Source organism: Vombatus ursinus, unplaced genomic scaffold (genome assembly GCF_900497805.2).
Source record: "Vombatus ursinus unplaced genomic scaffold, bare-nosed wombat genome assembly UNPS02000749.1, whole genome shotgun sequence".
In the NCBI taxonomy this organism is placed as follows: Eukaryota; Metazoa; Chordata; class Mammalia; order Diprotodontia; family Vombatidae; genus Vombatus; species Vombatus ursinus.
In genome coordinates, this window is record NW_020940527.1 from 21,024,165 (window position 1) to 21,045,092 (window position 20,928).

The 20,928-nt window shown below is 40.2% G+C and overlaps 1 protein-coding gene across 5 annotated transcripts in view; it reads right to left on the minus strand.

Moving 5' to 3' along the window:
- Nucleotides 1–20,928, minus strand: part of ARHGAP22 (Rho GTPase activating protein 22) — a 421,947-nt gene that overhangs the window by 305,423 nt on the left and 95,596 nt on the right. For all 5 annotated transcript variants that reach the window (XM_027860644.1, XM_027860638.1, XM_027860630.1 and 2 more), the window contains exon 2: nt 10,265–10,464. In XM_027860644.1, coding sequence (XP_027716445.1) covers nt 10,265–10,464 — 200 coding nt within the window. The remainder of the gene's footprint in view (nt 1–10,264; nt 10,465–20,928) is intronic.

The window sequence follows — 20,928 nt, forward strand, 5'->3', positions numbered from 1 at the left end:
TGAGGTAACTGAGGATCAGAAATGACTTGGTCATCGTTACACAGATTGTTAATGTTAGAGGTGTTATTTTAACCTAGGTCTTTCTGACTCCAAGTCTAATACTCTACCCATTATCCCATGTCATCTCTGTTTATCAGAATAATTGAGTGAAGTATTGATTAAAAGCATACTGGGTGTCAGACATTGCGTTAAGCTCTAGGTGTATAAATATAAAAAGAGACAGTCTAGGTACTAGTCTACATTCTAATGGCCCTTGCCATTAGACAACACACATAATAGGGAAGTGATAGTTAGAGAAGGTAATTCTTTGGTCTGGGTGGTCACAAAAATTATGTGATGTGGATGACAAGAGATGACATAATGACATGAGGGTCTAGTCTTGGGAATTGAGGGCCATATCTCATTTCTTCTCAGTTCCATGACTCACTCCACTTCTACCAGAATTTGTGGTATTAATCACAAGGCAGGTTGAAGAACAGATAGGTGTATGGATTGCCTGGTCCACAAGATGATACTCCCCAGGTGAACTGATGCAAAGTGAAGTGAGCAGAACTGGGGGGATCATTCACACAATAACAACACTGTAAAGACAAACACCTTTACAGGACTTCAGAACTGTGATCAATGCAATGACCACCTTTGATTTCAGGGCAATGATAATGGAAGCATGCTACCAACCTCCTGAGAGGGAGGTCATAAACTCAAGATGCCTTTTTGAACATGGCCAGTGTAGGAATTTTTGTCTGACTATGAATAATTGGATAATTGTTATGAGAACTTTGCTTTTCCTTATTTTTTTTCCAGGAAGGGGGTGACAGGGAGAGAAAATAAATGTTTGTCAAATATAAACAAATTTTTAAATTATGAAAAAATTGTCAAAAATTGTCAATAATAACAGCTTGGATTTATATAGCACTTTAAGTTTTGCAAAGCATTTTACATGTGTTTTCTTATTTGTTCACCACAACAACCATGGCAAGTAGGTGCTATAATTATCCTTATTTTATAGAAGAGGAAACTGAGTCTGTGAGAGGTTAAGTGACTTACCTAGGGTCACATGGCTAGTAAGTGTCTGAGGCAGAATTTGAGCCTAGGTTTTCCTGATTCCAAGCCTTGCACTCTATCCAATGTACCATTTAACTGGCCCTCAAAACAATGATTCATTCTGTTAATATTTTGCCTTTTTCACACTTCCCATTGGTATGATGAAAGGGCCATTTTTTTGTCAGTGTATGAAAAGCTAGACTTAGGGCATGGTTTGTAACACTTAATGCCCTTTATTAGATGGGGTTAATGATGGTGTATCAGTGGCATCAGTAAGATCAATGAAAGGAACTGGGCATGCTTAGTCTAGAGAAGAGGAGACTCAAGAGAAACATGATACGTGTCTTTAAGTATTTAAACGGCTATCACATGAAGATCTGGGCAGCTAGGTGGTGCCACAGTGCACAGAGCACAGGCCCTGGAGTCAGGAAGACTCATCTTCCTGAGTTCAAATGTGGCCACCCTCGATGTGTGACCCTGGCCAAGTCACTTCACCCTGTTTGCCTCAGTTTCCTCATCTGTAAAAAGAGCTGGAGAAGGAAATGGCAAACCACTCCAGTATCTCTGCCAAGGAAACCCCAAATGGGCTCACAAAGAGTCAGACACGACTGAAACATGACTCAAGGACAATGCATGAAGATCATAATCAGCAGGGAGGAGCTCCTGGTAAGTTTGGTAAGACATAAGGTAGAGAGATGTACTGATGTAGGGCAGGGAGGAGTGGGACATGAGAGATGTCTATGTTTTTTACATTTTTGTTCTCCCCTGTTCCCTTCACATTTTGCTTCTGAAACTTCTTGCCCCCAGGTTCAGTGTGGAGTGTTTGGTAATCAGTTATACAAATCATAGCCTGAATCCCTATCAGAACAGCATTCTCTACACAGACAAGTCACAAATTGCACAGGAATGCATTAAGATATAAAAATAATGCAAATCACAAGGTAGAAATTATGCAATAGATTTGTTCTTTCCACAACCCCTCCCCACCTAAACACATAGATACATTCTCTTACAGGTTCCATGGGGATTATAATCGAATCTCTCCTTAATCTTAAATGCATATTGGGGAGAAATTTCAACATATGGCTCAATTGGTTTAAAAAAGAAAAAGGTTAAGGTTCAGTCCCTTATGCCTCAGAAACTTGGGGAAGACTTTCAAGGACAGATCACTGGAGATTTAGGAATATCCCGTCTCTGTTTCTGAGGTAGTCAGGATTCCTTGGAGACACGGTGGTATTACTACATCACATGCCACCCTCTCATCTCTCTGAAACATGACTCAATGTTTCAATGACTCTAGCTCCCACTTGCCTCCTCACTGCTACTGATCTCTCACCTTCATCAACTCCACTTTTTAAACCCTAAAAGATTCCCTATTAGAGTCCCAAACTGGTGATACTGAGGGAAAGCTTCCTCATAAGTGGAATATAGTAAATTATTTCTGATAAGTCATGCTGTCTGGGGGATAAAGAGCAGAAGTATTACCCCCATTTACCAAATGAAGAAATAGAGATACAAAACAGTTAACTGCCTTGTTCAGGATCCCATTGTGGGCAGCGAAGGCCAGGGAACTTTTCTCCTCTGCCGTGCCCACTAAAACAACTATTACAAAAACATGTGTCTGGAATCCAACCTTTCTAGAGAGGACCCCAAGTATTAGCATAACTTAACACCTAGAGAGATGGAAAAAGTCAGAGCCAGTAGCTAATGTCAAGAACATGAAGGTCTATCGTCCGGTAGCTCTAGGACATGTCTAACAGCTTAACTCATGTGAAAGGAGCTAAGGGCATAGAATCAAAACTAAAATGAATTCTAGAATGTAGCATAGGAAGAATAGGAAGCTATTATAGTAATCTGGTTGGCATGGGGGATGGGGAGAAGGGCATTGACATACATAAACTAGGTGTACAGAGAACAGAGCAAGATGGAGATGCTATTATTATACCCATTTTATAGATGAAGAAACTAAATCAAACTGAGTTTAAGTGACTTGCCCAGGGTCACGCTCCTAGTAAGTGTCTGAGACAGGGTTTGATCCCAGGTCTGCCTGACTTCAAGTCCAACTTTTTATCTATTACACCACCCACCTGCATCAATAGAATAATTCTGTTACTCTGTGAAGGAGTGAGGGTGTGTAGGAGTAGAGACTTTAATCAGGCTCATGAACAGCTTTTCTAAGGCAAGGAATCCCATAAAAAGCATTAAATTGGCCCACTGCAGGGGAAAGTCCTCTCCCTGATCCAAATAGCTCAGCTGAAGGCTAGAGAAGCGGATACAAGAAGACTTAATCCTTATCCTTATTTTGTCTTTTATCCTTAACTTAGCCTAATCCTTAGAAAGCTATAAGAATTTTCAATTAATCAAAAAGCATTTATTAAACCCTTTGCATAATCACAATGATAATGACTTGAGTTGGCTTGGTGTAATGGCTAGAGGACCAGTCTTGGAGACAGAAAGACCTGCTTTCAAGTCCTGATTCTGACACTTACTGGCTGTGTTACTCTGAGTAAGTCACTCAACCTCTGAATGGTCCAAGGCAAACCTGTAAGGTAAAGCAAATGAGCTCCTGAATTTCATGGGTAAAGGAATTTCCACACCAGAGAGCTCCCCACAATGGTCAAATCACAAATCCAGACTAAAAATTACTTGCATGTATAGTTACAATTCTTTTTTTTAAAAACTTTTTGGGGGGCTAGGCAATGGGGTTAAGTGACTTGCCCAGGGTCACACAGCTAGTAAGTGTTATGTGTCTGAGGCCGGATTTGAACTCCAGTCCTCCTGAATCCAGGGCCAGTGCTCTATCCACTTCATCACCTAGCTGCCCCTATAATTATACTGCTTTGAAGTTCCTCACAACAATCCTGGGAGATAAAGAATAGGCTTGTGATGTGGGTCACATTGTGTTGTGACCCATATGAGGAAACTGATACAAAGAAGTTAACCAGCTTTCCCAAGGTCACACAACTTGTTAAGTGTCTGCCTTGAAAATATGAACCCAGGCTTTCTGACCTTAAAGCCAGAGCACCCCTACCCCTACCCCACTGAACTCTGAGGTAAAGCCCTGGTAAAGGCAAGTCAGTAAGGGGAAAGGAAGAAGGTTAGCTCATCCCACACATACCTTCCCTCAAAAAGAGAGACCGAGTTCTCTATAGTTGGTTCTTAGTATGAGTAACAATCCATAAAGACTTCTAAAATTTGCAAACCTTGCCATTTATCTATTATTTCATACCTGTCTTCTTCCTTCAGTTCTGTTTCCCCCCTGATGTGCTATCTGGAGGAGTAGGAGAAAGGAGCAGCAAAGACAGTGAGGCAGGAATCTGGATCTTCTCTCCCAGGGGATAGACACGGTGGCAGAGGGAACTCAGATGGCACCTCTGAGTTGGCACCTGGGCCTGGCTGGCACCCCAGAGATGTGGCTCCTGGGAGCAGTGGGTAGGTAGCAAGAAGCACTCTTGGTTCTCCCCTCTGCAGGCTCCACCTTGTAGCCCCACAGCAGCACATTCAAAATGCAATTGTTAGAAGGGTCTTCCTTATATTAAGCTAAAACCTGCCTCATGGAGCTCCTGAAATTGCTTCTAGCTCTGACTGCTGGAGTCACAAGACTTCTACAAGGCAGTCACTTAAGTAGTTGGTGACATCAGTTCTGTTTCTCTGACTTTTCTTCTCTAGGCCTAGTTCGTTCAAGCGTTCCTCATTATAATTTAGTTTCAAGACCCTACTTAACTACCTTGTTTTTAATACTTTGGATGAGATTTAGTTTGTCAGTGATGCTTTTAATATTTGGCATCTGGAACAGGACGCATTATTCCAAACGTGAGCTGACCTGGGCTGAGTATAGTGGGATTGTTGCTTTAAATTTCACCGCTTATGCAAAGTTTTCCAGGATAATCAGATACTTCATGTAGGGATAAGGAAAAGTACTTTGGTAGGATTGTGCATACAAAAAGAGCCAGGCCAGCTGCCTATCCACACCCCAAGCTTAAAAGAGCTTCCTACCTTACTGTGCTGGTAAAGGTTTAACAACCACCTTTCCAGGGGAAAACTGTACACACGGTAAAGTCTAACTTGCATTATTAATATTTTCTCCATCCCTTTCTTAAGCCTAGACAATCAACAAATCAATATATCAAGCCACAATTTGTAACATTTGCTGATTTCTGAGGTATAAAAATGCTCACACTGAAAATTTAACACTTGGCTCTTCCTGCCAAGGACCCCTCTGATAGTCTGATAAAGTCTATGGACTCTTTCTCAGAATAAAGTTTTTAAATGCATAAAATAAAAACAGGATTTTAAAGGGAACCATTCATATTGACATACAGTTATTAATATTTTTTAAATACATGGTCCTCAGGTTAAGAACTCCTACTCTAGTCCCTGACATGATCTTCTCTTGCATTGACTTACCCCCTTGTTTTTTAGAACTCATTATTTGCATTTATTTTTTTCCCTATTTTTTCCCTTTTCTTTCTTTTTTTATTAATTAATTTTTAGTTTTCAACATTCATTTCCACAGGCTTTTGAGTTTTAAATTTTCTCCCCCTCCCTCCCTTCTTTCCTCCCCAAGAAGGCGGTGTGCGATCTGATATAGGTTCTACATATATATTCCTATTAGACGTATTTTCATGTTAATCATGTTGTAAAGAAGAATTGGAACCAATAGGAGGAACCACAAGAAAGAGGAAACAAAACAAAACAGAAGAAAAAAAGAGCAAACAGTATGCTTCCATCTGCATTCAAACTCCATAGGTCTTTCTCTGGATGTGGATAGCATTTTCCATCATGAGACTTTTGAAGTTGTCTTAAATCTTTGCATTGCTAAGAAGAGCTAAGTCTATCAAAGTTAGTCATTGCACAATGTGGCTGTTACTGCTTATATCATTTGCATTTCTAACAACGCCTCTTGCCACTTGGCCCCAGATACCATTTGCTTACTTGGTTTACTGACTATTTTCTAATCCAGACAACACTTCTCACTACAGGTCTCCCTGACTAACTCCTGGCTTGGATCTGAGAACCTTGTCTTGCAGCTGGAAATCATACCTACTCTTAATTCATCAAAGTTGATTTAAGACATTGAGAATGCCAGCTTCCCTTGGCCCTATTTTAAGGCTTGGTCAGGTAGAACAGGGAGCATACATTGTTTCTGTAAGCTTTCCAGCAAAAGGTAGAATTAGCTTTGTTAGATAGAAATCACTCTTTTTACTCTAGTCTTTTTCTAATGGAATTTCTATACTCTGATGCTATGAAAAGGCAAGCTTCTTGAATTATTTTTATCACTGTGTTCCTAGTGCCTGATACACAGTAGGTATTTAAGAAGTATATGTTGAGTAGATGAAATAACAAATGAGTAACTAAAATAAATGAACTAAGGAAGATGAAATATATTATTGTGAAGGAATAAATTAAACAGTAGGTAAGGCTAATGGCAAAAATAATAGATCAACTAGCACATTGTGGTCAATTAATAAATGCTCATTAATTGATTGATTAGCTAGTATTCAATTAGGTGGCAGGACCTTATGGTTGTTCAAGAAAGAAAGATTTTTTTCATGCAGGTGCTCTAAATTCCCAGACTAGAAAAAAAAATAATACCAGCTCTTCAATTATTTATTTATTTATTTGTTTTTTTGTGAGGCAATTGGGGTTAAATGACTTGCCTAGGGTCACACAGCTAGTGTCAAGTGTCTGAGGTCAGATTTGAACTCAGGTCCTCCTGACTTGAGGGCTGGTGCTCTATCTACTGCTCCACCTAGCTGCCCCCCAGCTCTTCATTTATTAAATATATTTAAATTCCACCTGAAGACAGTCATTAAATCTAACCTCATGGAAAGAGCTATAGGGACAGGCAATCAAATATTCCTATTATAAAGTCCCTCCTCCATCTTGCCAGGTAATGGCATACCAGTTACTTGTCCTTTCCATATTTCAGAACTCCCATCTCAGGAATAGAGTTCTATATAATGGCCCTTGCCATCAGCCCGACCTTCCTCGCTGGGGAGATGATAAAGTCAACATCTAGTCTATAGGCAGAGTTATTACTCTCATTTACAATCTTTTCTAAGCAGTTAGCAGAACTACCAGACCTACTTCCTTCTGACAATTACAACTGCGAACACAGGCCTTCTGATGGGAAGATTCCAACCACATGGATATTTTTAGTTTTTGTGAACAGCAATCACTGTAAATTTTTCCAGGAACCAGACATCTAGAATTAGTCCATTACAAGTAATTATGTGCAATTATGTAGAAATTAGGTTTGTTTTCCACCAGCAAAGCTGCAGGACAGAGAGTACATATCATAAAGTAATGGGATTAATTTGACAAATAGCAGCCCTCAAATCCTGACACTGTTTAGTGATCCAGCAATAACAGCGTTGCTTTGCCAGGAAGGGGAAATCATGATACTTCTAGAAGAAAAATTACTGTACAAGGTCACTTGGCCCGTACTGAGTCCATTGTCTGACAGATATCCCCCTAGAACAAGACACTAAATTCATCCTAATGATACCACCTTGCTTTTAAGCAGAACTTTACAAAGCACATCCAGATACATCATCTCATCTGAGCTCTCCTCTTCATCTCTGGTAATAAAGGACCAGAGTTCTTATGCCCATTTTATAGATGAGAAAGGCAAGGCAAGATTCGGAAGCATTAAAAGACATCATCAAGGTCAGAGTGCTAAGACCGCACTGGAGCTGAAATGAGAAATCAGGTGATCAAACCCCTAGATTAGTTCTCTTCCCCCTTCACCATGATTTTTTTCTTTGCTTTGAATTCCTAGAACTCATTTGTGGAGAACCTATGAGGACCAGGATCATAAGACCATCACACTGCAGATTTAGAAAAAGAAGTGCCCTGAAGGGTCACATGGTTCATACCTTTAATTTACAAATGCAAAAACCTGGCTTAGAGAGCAGAACAGTCTTGCCCAAGGTCACATGTGGTGAGTGGTAGATCTGGAATTAGAACCCAGGTTATCTGACTCCAAGTCCAGGGATATTTACCATGTTTTGGCTGACTCTGTTAGGGTTCAGAGACACTAATTAATGCAGCAAAAGTTTAGAAATGAGGAATCTGACTTGCCTACAGTCGTGCCACTAGAATTTTGACCAAGGTCTCCTGAATTCAGGTGTAGTACTCTTTCTACAAAAATCACACTGCAATCACAGCCATCTGAAGAAGGAGGCATGGACAGAATTTTTTAAAAATGTATGCCGAGTTCGAATTTTGATTTGGCATTTATAGTTGTGGATAGAAATGTGAGCATTTATGCTGTTATAACCACCAGTTGGCATTAGTGATGTGTCATATGAACTAACTACTTGCATTATGTGAAAAAGCGTGATGAAAAGTGAGGGACATTGGTTGAGTACCAGACTGTAAATTGATCTTTAAGTATTACTAGAAAGTGGAAAATTACTGAGGTGCAGCCCTTGGTGACGTGGAAGCAAGCATGAATCTCTAAAACATGCAGATGCTTCTAGGAGTAGTTATCTGGGCCCTCCTTTCTCTGGAGCAATGATTCTCAAAATACGGTCAGAGGACCCTTGGGTTCCCTAAGAACCTTTCAAGAAGTATGAGAGATCAAATCTATTTTCATAATAATATTAAGACATTTTAATTTCTTTTTTTAAAAATTAATTTATGGAATAAAACAAGCATTTCCATATCACAGTATAATAAAAAAGAGGATTACATATGAAACTGCAAATCTGTTACGTATAGCTGCCTATTCCTTTTAAAGATGCAATAAAGGTAACATGTAAATTTCTTTTTTCCTTCCTCTCTGCCCTAGAGATAGCTACCATTAGACATAAATATGTATACATACGTGTGTGTATATATGTAAAATAATTCTATACATATGTTTCTGTATATCAGTTCTTTCTCTAGATACAGATAGCATCTTCCTTCATAGGTCTTAATCTCCAAGTGTCCCAGATAATTTGCTGACCCCATAAATTACAGAGCAAGCATTGATTAGTATTGGTGGAGGAAAACTTGAGTTCAAGTCTCACTCCAGACACTTAACAGTGTGACCCTGGGTAAATTATTTAACTTCTATTTGCCTGTTTCTTCATCTATAAAATGGAGATAATTTTATCACCTATTTCCCAGGGCTATTGTGAGGATAAAATGAAATAATATTTGTAAAGTACTTCAGAAACCTTAAAGCACTGTATAAATGCGAGCTATTTTTTATTTATTTTTATCATACTGAAAAAAATTGAAGGTCCGTTAAATATTTTTGTTATACAAAGAAATATTTTAATTATTTTATATAATCATATGCCATATATTTATTATATAAATGGAATTTATTAATGCATTTCATTGAAATGAACAATATATTGAAATAGCACACAGTATTAATAATAAATTTACTCAGTGCAATACAGAGTGAGTGAAAGCCATTTTGAAAAGTCTCATTGCAAGTCACTCATCTCTTGTTAATTGGTCAAAGACTTGGCTACTCCTGGGGCAGAGAAGCCCACGGTAGTTCCGTTTTGTTTTTTGTTTTTTTGTTTTTTGTTTTTCACTAGGAATATAGTCTTTCTAAATTTATTTCTGTGCTAAACCTGATGTCCTACTCAGAAATATGCCCATATGTGGGCTTGAAGACCTTCAGGAAAACCTGAGTTCAAATATGGCCTCAGACATATTTACTAGCTGTGCAACTCTGGGGAAGTCACTGAGGCTCTATTTGGCTGAGTCTCCTCCTCATCTATCAAATGGGGATAGATGCCTTGCCTCTCTCCTCTCCTCTCCTCTCCTCTCCTCTCCTCTCCTCTCCTCTCCTCTCTTCCCTTCTCCTCTCCTCTCTTTTTTCCTCCACTCTTCTCCTCTCATCTCCTCTCCTCTCTCCCCTTCTCCTCTCCTCTCCTCTCTTCTCTTGTCTCCTCTTTTCTCTTCTCTTCCCTTCTCTCCTCTCCTCTCCTTTTTTCTCCACCCCTCTCCTCTCTTCCCTTCTCCCCTCCCCTCCTCTTGCTCTTCCATTCTTCTCTCCTCTCCTTTCTTCTCCACTCCTCTCCTTTCCTCTCCTCTCCTCTCCTCTGTTTCCTTCTCCTCTTCTCCTTCTCCATGCTTAAATGTGTTGAGTCTATTTTCAGCACGGACAGGAAGATGATAAGACTTTTCAGGGTTATTGGCTGGGGCTGCTCTTTTCCTATCCCTGCAGCCCAGATGCTCTGCTTCCTTGATATGTTCACATTCTTACCTGTGGTTTGGTTTCTTCCTCATCCTTGTAATAAAACAGCTGGTCCCCACGTAACACGAACCAGCGTTGTTGCCAATTCTTCATGATACTTCTCTGTTTCTTCAGCCAGCCAGACTTCAGTGCCCGGTCTGACAGGTTGGGGGAAGCTGGCCTGGCAGGAGGTCCACTTTGCTCTCCCATCACTAGACTTTTTGACCGGGCTAGAAAACAAGAACACATACACATATATATGATAAGGAGAGTTTATTATTTCTAAGGATCTGCTCCATTCAAGCCATACCCACTTTGTCAAGTCTGTCCTAGGAGAGGGACCCATTTTACCAAAAATAAGCTATATTTTTCTATTAATCTTCTACTTTAAGGTCTTGGCATGGGGTGGAGTTGTTTGAAGGCTAGACCGATGGAGCACAAGCTATTGTACAAGAATGACATTTTAGCCTATTCTTAGCAATGCACAGACTGTGTTATGTTTGTCATCTGAGGACCAATACATCTAAGATCAATGAGGCTCATCCCCAGAGGTAATCAACAGGTGATGATTTATTATATTTTTTGGCCATGGAAACCTTCCCTCTGTTAAGTCAAGGCAGCCATTTAATCTGCATCAGAGAGCAGGCACCCAACAGGCATGAAATCTTGAATCATCTGAAGTACAATACTGAACAAACTACCAATGCATTGCTTTAGGGGCCACACCATAATTATGTGACTTCCCTCCTTGACTCCATGGTCCAAAATTGTCAGGAAAAAGTAAGGAAACTCATGTTTTCATAAAGATGTCATGACACTTGTGTTGGAAAACAGATGTCTTATCACTTTCAGAGTCAGCATCAGGCATGGATGGAGGACAAGGAAAAAAAGAGCCTTTCCCAACTGCCTATGGTTGCTAAAAGCTCCCACAACTAAAAATTCATCTTATAGGTTACACCACTATTGTCTGCAGTGGTGTGTTTTAAAATGCAAATAACCTCATGGGGTAGCATACCAAATCATTTACACTTTAGTTTGAATTAGTTAAGAATAGCAAGGAAGTAATTTGTAAATCTGAAGAGTTTTCAACCTGGTGTCCATGAACTTGTTTTCTTTAAAAATATTTTTAAAACAATATTTCAATATAATTGCTTTCCTTTGTCACCTTATGTCTGGAATTAAGACATTATTCTAATAAGGCTTCCATAGGTTTCATCTGATATTCCAAGGATCCCATGACACACATGCAAAAGAACCCCTGTGAGACACAAGATAAGTAAATTTTGATTCAGGATAGAAAGAAGGAGCATGGCTCAATACTTTAGTACTTCTGGCCCCAGCAGGATGGCAAAATGGAAGCAGGGGTGGTTAACCAGAATACCATGAGAATAGGGGATGGGGTGGTGGCAGGTAGTAGAAAGGGGCCAACAAGGGAAGAGTTGCTTTAATAGGCCTCTAGAATGATCTTGGAAGCAAACGATTAGCATAAAACAGAGCAAATTTGTGCTTTCTAAACATGTTAAAACCACATTCCCTTCAACTATCCTCCTTCTGACCAACATAGCTGAAACTGCTGGAGTGTTGACTTCTGTTTGTATCCTAGACATGTACAGATTCTCCCTAGGTTTGGGGCCTAGAAGCGACATTGCTAGGCCTTTGAATAACGACTTTTCATTTCTGTTGTCCAATTAAGGCTATGTCTGTATGTGGCAACCAAGTCAACCATGGCAGTGGAATTAGGCTTTTTCATCTTAAAATTGTGTATCTGTCAGATCAGCCAGGACTTTGGTGGTCACTTTAACTACTAAGTGGATTTTTAAGATGACCCCAAAAACTACTTTGTGGATAGATTATTTTTTTTTCTGCACAAAAATAGCTTTCATGATAGTAGTACATCTGTCTAGTTATGAGTTTCCTGTCTTCACCTAGGTCTTGGAGAATGTCTCTTGAGACTATGACCTTGGGAATATAATGGTTCTACTTCCTTTTCCTCCCCCTCCTTCTCCATTTATGTTCTGTAGTCCCCGTCCACACTGCAGCAAGTTGTTCAACAGCAATTTACTCCTAGCCCTGTTTTTTTCTGAGCTAAACAGAAACTATTTTACATTACAAGCAGTGAGGATTATATGGGTTTAAACTATTTACTGATAAGGCAAACACAAGTACCTTGGATAGATACATTGGCCAGCTTTGTTTAGCTTTAGAGACAATTCCTAAACAGTGCATTGGCCTCAATATCTCTGTCCATCTCCCTCACTTCAAGGTCCTTTTGCATATTCTATCTCCCCCTCCCCCATAAGCCCCACCTCTCAACCCCAGACTGAATGGAAGTTATGACATTTATGTGGCTCTTTGCACTTTTCAATGTACTTTCTAGCTTATTATTTCACTAGATTCTTCAAATATATGTTTCCTTTTTGGTCTTCCTCTTCTGAACCAAACTCCCTTATTCTCCCACTCAGTTTGAATTCATTTTCGGACTTCGGAATCTTCTTTGATCTTAAAATTCTTTAAATGAATGAACAAATGAATGAATGAAAAAAATTTATTAAGTGCTTTTTCTATATACTGGGCACTGTGATAAAGGTTGGGGACACAAATACAAAAGCTAGAGAGTACCTGCCCTCAAGGAGCTTACTCTCTAATGGGGCAAACACTATATATAAGGGAGTGATGGCCAGGGAAAGGTTTTTACAGTTTGGAAAGTAGAATCATAGGGCAAAGTATTGAAATATCATTTGCAGAGAAAGACCAATCAATCAATTAATCAGCATCTATTCGGCTTCTCCTATGTTGTACACACTTCACTAAAAAAACTGCTAAGTGCCCTATATTCTGAGTTCTTCACTGGTTTCAACGAGGAGGTGGGAAACCTTGATTTGCTATTAATATTGGACTTAAGATCAGAAAGCACCTTGGGTATGTCATTTGACTTTAGCTTTAAGATATGCAAAATAAGGATATATATTTATATACATTTTTATATGTGCATATGTGTAAATATACATATATACATATATACCTAAATATACATGCATATACATACATACATATGTATGTATATGTGTTTGTATATACACATATATATTATATAGTAGCTAGCTAGTGCAGTGGATAGAGCACCTCTACCCTCTGATTAAATTTTACTTTTCCTACAAAGTAAGCCCCAAGAGACATTTTGTGGTCACTCAGTCAAATAACAAATATTTAAATGTCTGATGATCAGGAAGACTCATCTTCCTGAGTTCAAACCAGACTCAGACATTTACTAGCTGTGGGACCCTGGGCAAATCACTTAACCCTGTTTGCCTCAGTTTCCTCATCTGTAAAATGATCTAGAGAAAGAAATGGCAAACCATTCCAGTATCTCTGCCAGGAAAACCCCAAATGGGGTCACGGAGAGTCGGACACAACTGAAATGACTGAACAACAACAAAATAGAGATAATAGTAACACCTACGCCTACAGGACTGTTGTGAGAATCCAGTTAAGATAATGTACATAACAGTGCTTTGCCAACCTTAGAAGAACTGTTAGATAAAAATGTCATGAAGGAGCAGAGATTTGGTTGCAGCTCAGACCCTTAGATGCCAAATCCAGGCACTCTCTACTGGGCTGAAATCTTACCCTGCATAGAAGCCCCTCCTTGTTACTCAGGCCTCACTCCTTCTTGACACATCACCACTTTCTCCAGATTCCAGTACCCTTAAGCTTGCAATATTTTTCCATTGACTCCAGACACTCTATTGACACTCTCTTCCCTCCCACCCTTGCCTCTAACCTGGTTTGAACTGAGCTTATAATATTTATGTGATGCCTTGCACTTAAAAAAATTATTTTTTCCCCAATTATATGTAAAACTTTGCACTTCTCAATGTACTTTCCAGCTCATTATTTCACTGGATTCCTCAAATATGTTTGTTTTACAAGTCTTGGATGAAATGCAAATCTCAGTAGCTAGCCCTAAGAGAGGGAAGGAAATGCAGGCTCAGGAGGAGATAAATTCATCTCTTGAGTAGGCTGGGGGTGTACTTAAGAACAGTATCTATATTAATGAATGGCATTCTGAAAGGCCCTTTCTTTGTGCCTGGCAGGCTCACCAAAGCGCGTATCAGCTCATTTGGGCCCTAAAATATTTAACCCTGATCAGCAGTTAATCAAGACAGATCCTGGTCAACTTCCTCTCAACATCCCCCAATTTGAGCTTTGGGGAATGGGATTCAGGGCTGCTCTTATTTCTGTGTTAGCCCTTCCTCCTGCATCTGTGGAAGCCACATGCCTCTGGCCCATGGACTGGTGCCTCCCGCAATCCATCCAATCCAAACAACCTTAATGCTTGTTGAAATGTTGTTGAAATCCTCTTTCCCTCCAGAGCTGCATCTTGTGGGACAGAAGAGCAGCTGAGTCATTCCACCTGTATTTCTGTTACAGTAGTGGGGAGTGCATTGAGGTCCCCAAAAGAGAGTCAACAGGAACAATGAGAGAATCCTCAAAGTTGTTTTCTGCAGCTGTTTCCTCCTTGCTTCATCCTGGCCACCTTGCTCTGGGGCCTGTCTTTACAGAGGCCTAATCACCATGCTGTGGGGTCTTTCTGTATGTAACCCTTGGGGAACTGGGAGAAGGAGCAGTGGAGGACCAGTCCTCCCTGGAAACTGCCCTGTGACCTGGTATCACAGGAATCTAGGCTGCCTGCTTCAAAAAGTCTGTCCAAAGCTGGGAATGATCTATTTCTTACCCTGCTTCTCAGTGCCTGGCATAGTGCTTGGTGCATAGTAGACAACTAAATATTTGTTATTTGACTGAGTGACCGTACAATGCCTCTTGGGGCTTACTATGCAGAAAAAGCAAAATCTAATCAGGGGGCAGGCAAAGACATTATAGTTGTGTAAGTTATCACAACAACTCTTACAGGAAGGGAGGAAATAAGCATTTGTTATGTGTCAGGCACTGTGCTAAGGACTTTGTAAATGTGATTTCATTTGGTTCTCACTGCAACCCTGGGAGGTAGCTGCTATTAATATCTCCATTTTTATAGTTGAGGAAACTGAGGCAAAAAGAGGTTAAGTGACTTGCCTAGGGTCACAAGGCCAGTTTCTGAGGCTGGATTAGGAAGGTAGGCCTAGCTTTCTATCCATTGTGTCTCCTAGCTGCCAATAGTGAGGCAGTATACTCTAATCTGAGGGCAAGCAAAGGAAATATGAGCCAATTATCATAATAATTACCATAGTAGGGCAATGGCATGGTAGCTAGAAGGCTAGCCTGGGAGTCAGGAAGACTTAGATTCAAATCTTATTGATTCAAATTCTACACTCCTTGCATACTGGATTTTTTCATTCCTCCATGCCCAGCATAGTGCCTGGGGCAGGGAGTGCATGGCATCTGGGACATGGAGTAATTACTGAATAAATTATGTTGATTGATTGATAATGATAGAGAGGATTGTGGGGCGGATGGGCAATCCCCGAAAATGTAAATAGGAGTGTAGGCAGAGAAAATCTAGCCAGAAGGCTATATGGGATGAAGGGTTCGGGGTATAGTGTAAATTATGGATGGGCCTGGGCCTGGGCCTGGGTCTCCTGCACAGCTGCTAGAATTTTAACCAGACCTTCCTTGAAGCCACTGTCTTCTTCAAAGGCCAAAAGGTAGGAGTAGGGGAAGGAGGGGGAGAGCTGTGATCAATTGGCCTCTTCGGGACCCTTGGTCTAGATCCAAGAAGAATGAGAACACACAACCTTCTATCCTAGTTGCTGCCATAGATTTTTATTGAGTTCACCAGTTAAATTGTTGATTTAATTGAACAACCAATGCCTGCCTTAGATATGGAAACCCTACTGTTCAGAAGGCTGGGCCTGTGCTAAAATCCTGATTCTGTCAGTTCCCAAGACTTATTGCCTTAGTTAACCTCTCTGGGACTCAGTTTCCTCATTTATAACACAGAAAAACCATATCAACCCATTTCAATAGCTGAAGAATATTTTTAAAAAAACAGATTGTGAAGAATCCTGCCAAGTGTTGTATTGCAAAAACACATTTTCCCTCTTAGGATTTCTAGAACCACACACTCGGCTATTAATTGCTTCATAGTTAATTGTCTCAGGCTCTAAGGTTCCTTCCAACTCTAAGATCCTGGAACTTCGAACAAGACTTCTCCTAGCATGGTGGATTGTCTAATGATTGAGTACTAACTCCATAGATTTTGAATAGGAATGAGTCTCAGAGGGCTTCTAGTCTTACCCATTAAATTAACAGAAGAGAAACTGGAGTCTCAGAGAGGTAAAATGTCCAATAATTATATCCATCCATCCATCATCCATCTATCTATCTATCTATCTATCTATCTATCTATGTATCTATCTATCTATCTATATCTATGTATCTATCTATCATCTATCTATACATATATCTACATATATGTATGTATAATATGTATGTATAATTATATCATCATCATCACTAGCATTTATATAGTGCTTTTAAGTAATATAAAGCACTGTATATAAGTTATCTCTGTTGGTCCTCACAACCCTGGGAGGTAGGTGCTATTACTATCCTTATTTTACAGATGAAGAAACTGAGGCACATAGGTGACTTGGCCAGGGTCACACAGCTAGTAAGTGCCTGAGGGAGGATTTTAAATAAGTTGGTAGGAGTAAATTGGAGTCCCCAAAAGACAGTCAACAGGAACAAGGAGAGAATCCCCAAAGTTGTTTTCTGCAGCTGTTTCCTCCTTGCTCTATCCTGGCCACCCTGCTCTGGGGCCTGTCTTTATGGAGGTCTAATCAGTACCACCCTGTTGTGGGGTCTTTCTGTATATAACCCTTGGGGAATAGGGAGAAGGAGAGTGGGGGCCAGGTCTCCCCAGAATCTGCCCTGTGACCTGGTATCACAGGAATCTAGTCTGCCTGCCCTGGGAATGATCTATTATTTCTTACCCTGCCTCTTAATGCCTAGCACAGTGCCTGGTGCATAGTAGACATTTAAATATTTGTTATTTGGGAGAGTGAGCTTGTAATGCCTCTTGGAGCTTACTATGCCGGAAAAGTAAAATCTAATCAGTAAGGCAGGGTTTTATGTAAGTGGTAAAGAGTAGAACAGGGGTTTCAAGCTCAGGTCCCCTGGCTCCTAATCTGCTCTTTCCATTTCAGCACACTGCCTCTCTCTATACTTGATACTCCCTCCCTCCCTTCTCTCTGATCTCCAATAGACTTTTCAAAATATGTATTGTCCTTAAGTATCTTTTCCTTGTCTCCTGGGCTTAAGTCTCCCCTGTCCACCCGGATAGTTAACTTTTCCAATGTGTATGCTCCTGTATGATCTAACAGAGTACTGGGCACAATAGTATCCGGTGCCTAGAAATAATTAAAAGGTGTTGTTTTCCTCACATTTTAAGGGGGAGAGAACAGCAGTGTGGTTTTGAGACTTCCTGAACCATGGCATCAGTAACTCCACTAGCATGGAGCTCCTTACACAGGTTGCCCAAACTTGGTAATATTTTAAGAGGAGCCGGGGACCGTGGATCTATGGATCTGGATGGGGAGGAGGAGGAAGTCAGGGCCCTGAAGGTACTGTCTTCAACTAGGGGATGCCTTTAGGCAAGGGAACAGGGATGCTGTCTGGCCAGTATACTCGGAGCAAACACAAACAACTGTATCAAGACAATAGGTGGCCCCTGAGGGCGCCGATCTGGCCCCTTGGGTGGGAGAGGAGGTTGTCATCTAGCACAGGGCAGCTGTCTGTTTGCATTGTGTCTGAGAGGGGAATTGTCTACCTCAAAACAGTACCTGGAGCAGAACCACAGAAACATAGCATTTTAGAGTGGGAAGAGAGTATGTACTCATCACGTCTTCCAAATTGATTTAACATTTACAAAACGGATCAAATGGGCATTACTTATGAAAGAAGTGAGCTCCATGAAAGAAAGGAAAACTACTGTCACTGTTATTATTTATTAATAAACATTTTTCCTGTCCTAAGCACATCCTCTTAATCAATTATTTCACTTCTGTAAATATTTAAACAAAGGACTTATATCAACCTTCATCTACATCCTAAAGTTTGAAAGTTGATACTTTGATGATGATTTTTTTTGTAAAAGCAAAAAAAGCCTGAGGCTTGGCATGAATGTCTTTAGGGGAGTAGGGCACACTTTTCTAGAGCAATGGGACTTTGCCTCATTAGACTGACATCCACAGAGTTGCCCTTCTTTTTCAATGAAGTCTCTATGCCTCATAGTCATATGATCATGGATTTGGGAATTTAAGGAACCTTAGAATAACATCTTTTCCAAACCTCTTATTTCATGTATTAGGATTTTGAAGTTCAGAAAGCACAAATGCCCAAGGTCACAGAGATAGAGTAGTAGAAAGCAGAGTCAAGATTTGAACCCATGTCCTTAAATTCCAAATCCTCTGCCAGCTCATGCTGTAGCTGGGTACAATCTTTGCTGGTTCTGCATACCTTCACTGATAAGCAAATTGTCCACATTACAATCCCCATACTCCCACTTCTGAGCTGTTTTTGACCCAAGTGAGACAGACAGATTATATATGGTTAGATAGACAGACAGACATCAGATAGATAGATAGATAGATAGATAGATAGATCAATAGATGGATAGATGGATGGATAGATAATATAGATGGATAATAGGTAGATAGATGAATGGATAAATTGATAGATACATAGATACATAGATAGATAGATGGTTGGATGGATGGATGGATGGTTAGATGAATGGATAGATGGATAGATAAGATAGATAATAGGTAGATAGATGAATGGATAGATGGATAGATAGATAGATAGATAGATGGATACATGGATGGATGGATGAATGAATGAATGGTTAGATGAATGGATAGATAGGGTAGGTGAGTAGATGGATGAATGGATGAATGGATAGATTAATAGATGAAGTATTTATTGAGTGCTTACTATGTTCCAGATACTGTGTTGAGTGCTGAGAAAACAAAAACACACAAGCAAGACAATCCCTTCCCTCAAGGAGCTTACATTCTAAAGAGTGGAAGAAAAAACATAAAGGAGTATTGGGAAGTGGGGGTGATGGTAAGGTACAATGAGGAGAGATAGAGAAGAGGCTATAGGAAATGCCATGGGGCCCCAATTCCCAATAAGATAAGGCATATTTGCTATTACTGGGCATATTACTAGGTGACAAGTGGATAGAGTACTAGACTTGGGGTCTGAAAGACTTGAGTTTAATTCCTGCCTCAGATACAATATCTGTATGACTGTGGACAAGTCATTAACTTTTGTGAGCCTCATTTTTCCTGTCTGAAAAATGGGGACAATAACAGCACCTACCTAAAAGGGTTGTTATAGGATAAAATGAGCAAATGTAAAGTGCTTTACAAACATCAAAGTGTTATATAAATGTTAGCTGTGATTATTAACCAAGTTAATAGTTATGTACATAAGCCAAGCAATTCTGCCCTAGGATGATTCTCCCATGTAGCTCCCGGCAGTGGGGCACAGAGGCATCTCGAGCTAGGGCTAATTAGGGTGAGAAGCAGGATGGGTACCTATCACATCCAGGGCCCCTTTCAGCTCAGTAAAAGAGTGAACGTTTTGCATCCAGGAGATGCCTCTTTCCCAGACTCAAGCTGCTCATGGAGTTTCTTATTTTTGATTTGGGCACTTGAACTGACCCCCAGGGAAGCTACCTGACCTGCACTGAAGGCAAAGCAGACGCAAGGTGGGAGTGGCAGAGCTGAGCAGTGATTTCCTTCAGGGATTCCTTCCCCACTCCTCTTGGATCTTAATATGCTCTCTAATCCTAAGGGTACCCCGATGAAGTTCTTCTCAGCTGTTATACAAGTGCTAGGGTGGGCCTGGCTCCTCTTGAGAAGTGTGGATCTTATCATCCCCAGCCACCTGGAGGAAGGTAAAGGAAGGCCCTGCTTCCCACTGGATCCAAGAGGGTGTGAGAGTAGCAATCCATGAACACAAATGGAAGAATTGTCCTCAGTGATGCTAAAGGTAGAGGAGAAAAAAAAAGTAGAGAGAAAGAAAGGGGGCAGAGCCTTTGTGGGGTACAGAAAAATGCTCCAGGCTGAAGATGGTCATTCCTGCAAACCTTCTACTCACTTCTTCCCTGGTGACTGGGAAATGATTCAGGGATTGAGTAGGGAAGGAGATGGATTTACTGACTATGTTCAGTAAAGAAGGTCGGCACGCTTTCATAAAGGGCTTTGCAAAGTTTAAAGTACCACATAATTTTCAGTTAGCATCATTTCCCTTGACATTCATTTTGACTTGATTTCTTCTAGATAGAAATATTAGAGAGGAACACACAGTGGGGATAGTTATTTATGAACCCACGGGCTCTCTTAGAGATGGTTATAAGAGCAAGACAATGTAAATGAACAAGCAAGATGTTAAATTTCTGACCTCAAGGAAGAATCCAAACCCTAAAAGAAGGAGTATCAGGACATTTGGGAAGGGTAAAAACATATATACACATACACACATACACACATACTATACATATATGTGCATGTATGTATGAATACATACACAGATATATGCACATACATATGTTTTATATATAGATACATATATGCAAATGTGTGTATATTTATATATTATATATAGAATACATAGAACATACATATATCTATACCTCTATCTATCTATCTATCTATCTATCTATCTATCTATCTATCTATCTATCT